This window comes from Ranitomeya imitator, chromosome 7 (assembly GCF_032444005.1).
Source record: "Ranitomeya imitator isolate aRanImi1 chromosome 7, aRanImi1.pri, whole genome shotgun sequence".
NCBI lineage: Eukaryota > Metazoa > Chordata > Amphibia > Anura > Dendrobatidae > Ranitomeya > Ranitomeya imitator.
In genome coordinates, this window is record NC_091288.1 from 224,251,946 (window position 1) to 224,262,272 (window position 10,327).

Genomic DNA, 10,327 nt, shown 5'->3' on the forward strand with positions numbered 1-10,327 from the left:
AGAGAGGTTAAATAAATATTTTTGTTTGGTGAGTGGTGACAGCAGGGGAAAGGGACTGGAGGAGATGTGAGGGAATAGGGTCACTTGTGCAAGTCGTTGGGCAAGAAGATTCAAGGAGCCTGATCACTTCTTCCATGACTGGCTCAAAGTCAGAGAGTGAGCTAGATGCAGTGGAGGAGGGAGGACAGTACATGGTATGAGGGGATTGGGAGATAATTTCCTGTCGGATATGCTCAATTTTTTCTTTTAAAAAATTGGCCATATCATCAGTGCGGAGATCCGTGGTTGGGGCCTGCACTCTTGGGTTGAGTAGGGAATGAAAAGTGACAAAGAGACGTTTTGGGTTATTGGATAGTGAGGTGACGAGGGTGTTGAAAAAGGTTTGTTTGGAGATGTGAAGGGCAGTGTTGTATGTTTTAAGCATAAACTTATAATGGATGAAATCTTCGGGTAGATTGGATTTTCTACACAGATATTCGGCGCACCTGGAACACCGGTGTAGGAAACATGTATGCAGCGTGTGCCAGGGTTGTCGCTGTCTGTGCCGTGTTGTTTTATGTATAGGAGGTGCATTTCATCCAGGCCACTTTGCAGGGTTTCATTGTAATGCTTCAGTGCAGAATCAGGACATGAGAGGAAGGAGATAGGGGCCAATAATAACTGTAAGTTTCTGGGTGTTAATGGCCTGTATTATTCTATAAGTGTGGAAAGTGGGGGTGACCTGAGCGGGATGCCAGTTCTTGATAGAGAATGAAAGAAGGTTATGGTCAGAGAGCGGAGTTGGGAAATCATCCACTGAGCAAAGCCGGGAGAAGACCAGATCGAGGGAGTTTCCGTCTTCATGTGTAGGAGAGTTAGTATACTGCGAGAGGCCGAAGGAGGAGATTAGAGATAAAAGGTGAGTAGCAGATGGGGAGAGGGGAAAAGCAACGTGGATGTTGAAATCACCCATGATGAGGGTGGGGATGTCACATGAGAGAAAGTGTGGAAGCCAGGTGGCAAAGTGATCCAGGAACTGATGGGTGGAGCCTGGAGGACGATACACCACCACTACTTGCATGGAGAAGAGGATGTAGAGTCTGACAGCATTGACCTCAAAAGAAGGGAAGATAAGTGAGGGTACATGAGGGATAACCTGAAAGGTACTGTCATGAATTGGGGGTGTTTGGTTGCCCCGATTCTGGCTATTGGGCACATTGCCATGAGCGTGATATAACTATTCCCAGCCACAGCCAGACAATACACTTATAAACCCCTTTCCGTCACTGCCAGCTTCATCCAACAAGTTCAGTATGCTCCACTGCCACCAGCTCCTATTACTATGATTAGTAGCAATGGCTAAGGTCGGAGGACTTAGGTTACGTTTAGAGCAAGGAAAACAACCTTAGTAAATATTATAGCTTTTACTCCAAAAAGATTAGGCAGTGTTTACAAAAAGTATAAAAAACGATATTAAAAGATGAGAAAATTATAGTATGTACAGACAATTACAAAATAAAAGGGATTCACTGTGAAAAAACACGTTGTCTCAGACAATGGCAGGCCATGTACAGTGGGGCAAAAAAGTATTTAGTCAGTCAGCAATAGTGCAAGTTCCACCACTTAAAAAGATGAGAGGCGTCTGTAATTTACATCATAGGTAGACCTCAACTATGGGAGACAAACTGAGAAAAAAAAATTCAGAAAATCACATTGTCTGTTTTTTTAACATTTTATTTGCATATTATGGTGGAAAATAAGTATTTGGTCAGAAACAAACAATCAAGATTTCTGGCTCTCACAGACCTGTAACTTCTTCTTTAAGAGTTTCCTCTTTCCTCCACTCATTACCTGTAGTAATGGCACCTGTTTAAACTTGTTATCAGTATAAAAAGACACCTGTGCACACCCTCAAACAGTCTGACTCCAAACTCCACTATGGTGAAGACCAAAGAGCTGTCAAAGGACACCAGAAACAAAATTGTAGCCCTGCACCAGGCTGGGAAGACTGAATCTGCAATAGCCAACCAGCTTGGAGTGAAGAAATCAACAGTGGGAGCAATAATTAGAAAATGGAAGACATACAAGACCACTGATAATCTCCCTCGATCTGGGGCTCCACGCAAAATCCCACCCCGTGGGGTCAAAATGATCACAAGAACGGTGAGAAAAAATCCCAGAACCACGCGGGGGGAGCTAGTGAATGAACTGCAGAGAGCTGGGACCAATGTAACAAGGCCTACCATAAGTAACACACTACGCCACCATGGACTCAGATCCTGCAGTGCCAGACGTGTCCCACTGCTTAAGCCAGTACATGTCCGGGCCCGTCTGAAGTTTGCTAGAGAGCATTTGGATGATCCAGAGGAGTTTTGGGAGAATGTCCTATGGTCTGATGAAACCAAACTCGAACTGTTTGGTAGAAACACAACTTGTCGTGTTTGGAGGAAAAAGAATACCGAGTTGCATCCATCAAACACCATACCTACTGTAAAGCATGGTGGTGGAAACATCATGCTTTGGAGCTGTTTCTCTGCAAAGGGGCGAGGACGACTGATCCGGGTACATGAAAGAATGAATGGGGCCATGTATCGTGAGATTTTGAGTGCAAACCTCCTTCCATCAGCAAGGGCATTGAAGATGAAACGTGGCTGGGTCTTTCAACATGACAATGATCCAAAGCACACCGCCAGGGCAACGAAGGAGTGGCTTCGTAAGAAGCATTTCAAGGTCCTGGAGTGGCCTAGCCAGTCTCCAGATCTCAACCCTATAGAAAACCTTTGGAGGGAGTTGAAAGTCCGTGTTGCCAAGCGAAAAGCCAAAAACATCACCGCTCTAGAGGAGATCTGCATGGAGGAATGGGCCAACATACCAACAACAGTGTGTGGCAACCTTGTGAAGACTTACAGAAAACGTTTGACCTCTGTCATTGCCAACAAAGGATATATTACAAAGTATTGAGATTAAATTTTGTTTCTGACCAAATACTTATTTTCCACCATAATACGCAAATAAATTGTTAAAAAAACAGACAATGTGATTTTCTGGATTTTTTTTTCTCAGTTTGTCTCCCATAGTTGAGGTCTACCTATGATGTAAATTACAGACGCCTCTCATCTATTTAAGTGGTGGAACTTGCACTATTGCTGACTGACTAAATACTTTTTTGCCCCACTGTAGTAGGAGGGAAGGGCGACACATCACAATGCACTCTTATATATATTGAAATTACTGTTTGGATTATAGGTTCCTGATCCACATCTGTAGACCTCCAGTTCTACGATGAGCACCATCATTTTCACAGTCATTCTGTTCTTCTGTCCCATAGGGCGACTCCGGTGGTCCATTGGCTTGTCGATGGGATGGGTCTTGGCTCTTGGCTGGACTGGTCAGCTGGGGCTTCGGTTGTGCTATTCCAAACCGTCCTGGTGTATATACAAGAGTGACTGCATATTCTGGCTGGATTCAGCAATATGTGCCACAATTCCAGCTGACACCCGCTGACATCACAGTGCTAGAACCCACCAACGGTTCAGTGATGCCCTCCTCGGTGCTCACCCTTCTCTTCTTGATCCTCGCCATGCTCATGCACAAGATCTGCTAGACCTGGTTTCTCTGCCGACTCCACACTTGCATTAATCCTTAGTGCACATCGTTCTTTCTAGGTTATTGGACATATAGACAATGGACAATTTGTCCGTGTGATGCCCATGATGGAAATGTCTGTGAGGCGACCCCCACTTGTAGACCACCATACTGCAAAACTGTTATTTCATGAACCTCAATATTAATAAACATGTATGGAAAGAACCATTGTTCTGATCACATCATCATTAAAAATTAACCTTTAATTCTTCCTTTTTCATTCACTTTATTGCACGGTGACACTTTACTCATGTAGTCCTAGCATCACTAGTCAGGTACGTTAGCTAGCGCTCTTACGAAAGGCTGGGAATGCTATTCTGTGGTTTGTAGGATCCTGATAGTAGGTGTCAGGTTTGGATTTGGGATCCTGCTGCTCTGCTGAATTTTTAAGTTATGATTTAATTCAAAGTTAATTTTTAATCGTATCCTCTAGGCTGGATGTGTTAGTAATACTCAGGAGGTGCCCTGATAAAGACAGAAACCAGAGCCCCTATTGCTTAATATTGCTGATCACGCTATCCACACGCTCCACCATACTTTCTCTACACTCTCTTCACACATCCATATCAGAGGAGTGTTCACGTTTCTTGATGCAAATGACCATCTGTGATGACCTCTCTGAGACTGCTGAGAAGTTCCTGAGTATGAAGAAGGCAGCACAAGGGCACAAAGAGGACCACACGTCTGTCACCCTCCCACATATTATCTGTTTACTTTGTTCCCAGTTTATTGTCCTTGATGTTACAGTATCTAGAAAGCTCTGCTAGGATTTACAGCTCCAGGCAGACCCAGACAGAGGAGCCTGGAGGAAACCAAGGAGTTTGGAGGGGGCAAATAAGTATGAAGGGGCTGAGAAGTGTTGGAAAGAAACAGAAAGAAAGAAAACAGAAGATAGAGGGGCATGGAGAGGACAAAGAAGTGTAGCTGAAGGGAAAAGTCAGGAAGAAATGTATCTAGCGGAGAACAGAGGAGTTTGGAATGGAGGGAAGAGACTGGAGATAATAGAGAAGTGTTGAGGGGACAGATGAGTCCAGAGGAGGAGATAGCAGTCGAGAAGGAATGGTGGAATCTGGAAAGGACTAAGGACTCTGGTGGGAGCAGAGGAGCCTCGAGGGGATAGAAGAGTCTGGATGACCCAGGAGTCCGGAGGGAATGGGGTCTAGAGGAAGACCGAACACAAAGGAGTCTGAAAGGCAGAGAAGAGACTGAAGTAGGACTGAGGACTGTCGGGGAGGGGACAAAGAAGTCTGAAGGTGAACAGAGGGGTCCAGAGGGGACAGTTGAGTCTAGAGGAATAATATAGAGAAGAGGGAAATGTTTGGAGGGAAGAGGGTGTAGAGGAGGACAAAGGAATCTAGAGGACGGAGATGTCTAGCAGGGTTGGGGGATTGGATAAAAGGGGTTTTATAGTGCCCAAAGGAGCTTAAAAGGGGAAGAGGATGATAGCAGAATCTAGAGGAGAACAGAGAAGTTTGGAGGGGACTGAGGAGTCAGGAAGGGACTGTGGAGTCCTAGAGAATGATAATGTATTCTAGAGATGAAGGAGGACCGAAAAAGGAGATCAGAGGAATCAGGAGAGGACATAGGGGTCTGGAGAGAGTCAGGAGAGTCTACATGGCTACTCTAGAGCCCTACATTTAGAGAATGTGCCTCACCAATCTCAAGATGTTAGCATATAAGGAATTCACAGTTCTATATTCATCAGAAGGCCAGTGTTTGCCGTTGTTGGAGAGGTACAGAATACATGATAGCATTTTCTTTCAATGGACTAGTAGAAATAGCCCAGCGCAGTACTCCATCAGTTCCATAGACTTTTACTATAACAGTGAACATTTTTACAGCTATTCCATGCAAATTACAGTTGGTTGCTCTCATGGTTAGCCAGTGACTCCCAGTCATTAGACTCTTTATTATATATAGCGGTAATAAAATTTATTTACGAGGAAGACTCTTAAAAGAAAAAACTACAAGGAGGAGAATAGCACTTGGTGTGCAGAGACATTTTCAGAGCTGGTGGAAGAATTAGAACCAGTGACCTTTGTCCAAGTTTAGAGCGTGGAGGAAACTCTCCAGATCCGCAAACGTTGCCCTCAGGTTTCATGAGAATCTTTCTTGTGACACCTTTCAGTTTATGAATTTGCTTTCTTACATGTTTTTGAGTTCACAAGGCTGTAGACTGTCGAGCACAGACTTTTTGTGGGGACAGACAATCATGATTTTTTATGTTAACATTGTTTAGCTCATTTATGTAGGTGAGAGCAGTGAAGAAACTGCGCATTAGGGTCAAGAAAGGAAAGACCAAGAGTTTATCAACTGCACACCTGTTCTTGGTCACAGCATTTACTATTTAGACAGGGATTCATAAAAGTACATCAGAGCCTGGCTACAGCTCTTGAGATAGTGCAGCAGAGCTTATGCAGGAGGAGAAAGCCTGAAAAACGCTGGCATTGTTGTTGGAAGTAGGCAGACACCTACAGATCATATAGGATGGTGCGGAACTAACCAAAAGAAGATGAGTTGCGGGGAGGATGAGTTTGAATGTAACACGCAGTCAGGTGCCATTGATGACAGAGTTTGTCAGTATAAAAGGTCTGCACACCAAACCAGAGCGGGTTTTTGCGCCGAGAGAGGGGTCCAGACGTGCACAGGAGTAGATGCTGCAGCTGGAGTGACAGGCCTCAGCAGGGAGAGAGTGCCAGCGGGCTGCTGTCCTCTTGCAAACAGGACCCAGACGACACCAAATCAGATCCAGAGCCCCGACTACACTTGTCAAGGCTCAAGTATCCGATCTACACCGGTCAAAACCCAGAGCCCAGACAGAGCCAGTCAAGGCCCGAATCACAGACCTGTGCCGGTCAAGATCCAGAACCCAGACTTCATCACTCAAGATCTGGAGTCCAGCTCTCTTCCCTCGAGACCCAAGAGACAACTGCCATTGGTCAAGCACCAAGGATCCGTGAGGAGACTTCATCCAGTGGAGGACACATCATGTGGTGGTGAAATGAAGACATGAGTGAGCCAGGCCACCACTTCCAGCATTGATGTATGGTGAAGGGGTCGGCCTGAGCATGGACAATAGATAGTGTGGGGGTTGGTTGGAACGAAGGAGGGCCAACGAGCTTTGGTAAACTTTATCAGGAGGACTTGGGGCATAGCGTGAAGAACCGGCGACCCCAGCTATGGTCATTCCTTCAGGAGGAGCTAACACAGTATCTCCAACAGGGACTGGCGTATCACCCCTGTCAGAGGGACACAAGCATAATCCCTGATGTTTAAAGTGAACTCTAAAACTCATTATATGTTCCATACTGTGTAGTTTACTTGTGATTACTCTGTTTCTATAACTACTGATTGTTCCTGCTTCATGTCCATCTGCGTATTGTATCCGGTCATCTGCTTTACACCTACAATGACAGTCTACAAGGCTGGACTGTGCACAATAAATGCCCATGTTCACAATTTGCTTCTGACAATGCTGTGTAACCATCACCCTTCGTCAAGCCTCATCTCTCAGCTTTCCCAGGCTCCTCCACCGCAACTATCTTAGGCTGATCAGTGATGTATTCAATGATATAGAAGAGTCGATCAAGATCCTAGAAAAAGGAAGACAACTCCGGTGACCAGGTCGTTTTGTTATCCATAGGAGGATGGGACTATTCTTCACCACTCTTGCACCTCAAGAGGACTTTGGCGTATGAAGTTTGTACCTGAGAATCCGATCCTCTCTGCAGCTCATGGTAATCCCAAATATTCTTCAGGATGATAAACTTGTGAGACCTCTACCTGATGATGAGCAATATGGGATGGGAAATATACGGCCAGGAAGAAATATGCAGCTAATGAATTCTTTTGCGAACCTAATATTTGAAGTGGAAATAAATAACAAAAACAACAAACTCTGAATGAATATAGAGGAGCAAGAGAAACTGACTACGAACTAAAATATGTTTATACAAATGCACAGAGCATGGGAAACAAGGAGAATTGGAGCTGCTAACACAGGAAGAGAGATATGATGTTATAGGCATCACTGAAACTTGGTGGAATGATATAGATGATTGGAATACAAACCTTGAAGGCTACAATTTATTTATTAGAAACAAAATTAAGAAGAAGGGTGGAGGTGTTGCATTATATGTTAGGAAAATGTATATCTCCATAGAGATCCAAGCATCAGAGACTGGTAGCTCTGTAGAAGCTGTTTGGGTAAGAATTCAAGGAGAGCAGAACAGAAAGGACACTATTGTAGGCGTTTACTATAGGCCACTTGGACAGACTGAAGATATGGATAAACTCTTTTTACATCAGATGTCTTTGTTCTAAAAAAGTGCGACATAGTGATCATGGGAGATTTTATCTATCCAGATATTTTTTGGGAATCTCTCTCAGGCAAAATTCCTGGGTTCTGAAAATTCTTATTTTCTCCTCCTGACAACTTAATCTTTCAAAATTTAGAAGAGCAAATAAGAGGATCTGCAATCTTGGACCTAATTCTTACCAACAGGGATTAAATGGTTGAGGAAATAAATGTGGCTAGGAATTTAGGAGGCAGCGATCATGCTATTCTCTAATTTTGGATTACAAGACGAAGAAAGCTAGCGAGTGTTCAGACTTTAAGGTTGTACTTCAGAAAGGCAGATTGTAATGGACTCAGAAAGAGGGTAGGAAAGGTCCAATGGCCGGATGTTCTAAAGGACAGAAACATCTAAAAAGGACAAAAGATTTTACTAAAAGAAATTCTCACCTCACAGTCAGTAGCAAACCCTAAAAGGAGGACCAGGGCGGATGAACACAGAACTTATCACTTGCTAAAAAGGAAAAAAGAAATATATATCAACCCCTTAACGACCAGGAGTATTTCAGTTTTTGATTTTCTGTTTTTTTGCTCCCCTTCTTCCCAGAGCCTTAACTTTTTTATTTTTCAGTCAATTTGGCCATGTGAGGGCTTGTTTCTTGCTGGACGAGTTGTAATTTTGAACGACACCATTGGTTTTAACATATCATGTACTAGAAAACAGCAAAAAAAAATCCAATTGTGGTGAAATTGCAAACAAAAGTGCAATTCAACTATTTTTTTTTTTTCTTACCATGTTCACTTAATGCTAAAGGTATGTGCACACGTTCAGGTTTTTTTGCGTTTTTTTTTGCTTTTTTTCCACAATAAAAATGCTTTAAAAATGCATTAAAAACGCATACATTTGCATCCTATCATCTAGAATGCATTCTGCAATTTTTGTGCACATGATGCGTTTTTTTCCGCGAAAAAAAGGCATTGTGGTAAAAAAAGTAGCATGTTCATTAATTTTGCGGATTTTCGCATTTTTCCCGCTATTTAATGAATTGGGAAAAAACGCACAAAAAATGCACAAAAAACATAAAAAACGCGAAAAAAATGCATGTGGATTTCTGGCAGAAATGTCTGTTTTTTGTCAGGAAATTTCTGCAAGAAATCCTAACGTGTGCCATTTTCCGAGACCTGTAGCATCTACATTTTTTGTGATCTGGGGTCGGGTGGGGGCTTATTTTTGCGCGCCGAGCTGACGTTTTTATTGATACAATTTTGATGTAGATAAGAGCTTTTTATCACCCAATATTGTATTTTATTGCAATGTAGCAGTGAACAAAAAAACGTAATTCAGGCATTTTGAATTTTTTTCCATTATGCCGTTTAGCGATCTGGTTAATTTTTTTATAGTGATAGACCGGGTTATTCTGAACGTGGTGAAGCCAAATATGTGTATATTTGATTTTTTTATTGTTTTATTTTGAATGGGGCAAATGGGGGGGGGGGGTGATTTGAACTTTTATTTTTTTTATTTTTCAATATTTAAACAAATTTTTTTTTTACTTTTTGCATGCTTCTATGGGAGACTAGAAGCTGCAGTACTATGATCGCCTCTGCTACACACAGGCAATGATCAGATCGCCCGTGTGAAGCAGAAATGCTCATTTGCTATGAGTGCTGACCACCGGACGGTGCTCATAGCAGTCTGGCAATGACAACCACAGAGATCTGCTTCAGAACTCTGGTTGTCATGCCGACCCATCGGTGACCCATACTAATACGCCCAACGTCGGAAAGGGGTTCAATGGACTGAGGGGACATATCTAAAGAAGAAGAATATAATGCTGTCTGCTGGGAATGCAGGGAAAGAGTTAGAGGAGCTAAAGCCAGTAATGAAGTGAGGCTTGCAAGGAGAGCAAAAGCAATTAGAAAGGATTTTGGGGGTATGTCAAAACCAAGAGAAAAGTCAAAGATATTAAAGAATTTTTACAGGAAGAAAAGGGTGAAGTGTACAAAAATGATGTTGAGAAGGATGAACTTTTAAATTCCTATTTTAAATTTGTATTCTCTAAGAAAGCAAATGTAACATCAACTGATCTTCACGGTGCCATAGCAGGAATAAAAGAATCCACATTTCTAGGACATATTAAGAGAAGAATAGATCCAGTGAGAGTCTAGATCAAGTGAAGTAGTTACCCCCTCTACTCCTCCTTGGTCAGGCCTCATCTGGATACTGTGTTCAGTTCTGGGCACCACATTGCAAAAAAAGACATTGAAAAACTGGAGCAATTTCAGAGAAGAGCGACCAGGATGGTGAGCGGACTGCAGAGTATGTCCTACAAGGAACGGTTACAGGATCTGGGAATGTTTAGCTGCAAAAAAGAAGACTGAGAGGAGACTTAATAGCTGTCTACAAAT

The 10,327-nt window shown here is 42.9% G+C and overlaps 1 protein-coding gene across 2 annotated transcripts in view; it reads left to right on the plus strand.

Moving 5' to 3' along the window:
- Positions 1-3,789, plus strand: part of LOC138645704 (serine protease 27-like) — a 49,069-nt gene extending 45,280 nt beyond the window's left edge. For both annotated transcript variants that reach the window (XM_069735181.1, XM_069735180.1), the window contains exon 6: positions 3,308-3,789. In XM_069735181.1, coding sequence (XP_069591282.1) covers positions 3,308-3,583 — 276 coding nt within the window. In that variant the 3' untranslated portion in view covers positions 3,584-3,789. The remainder of the gene's footprint in view (positions 1-3,307) is intronic.
- Positions 3,790-10,327: the final 6,538 nt, after the last annotated feature.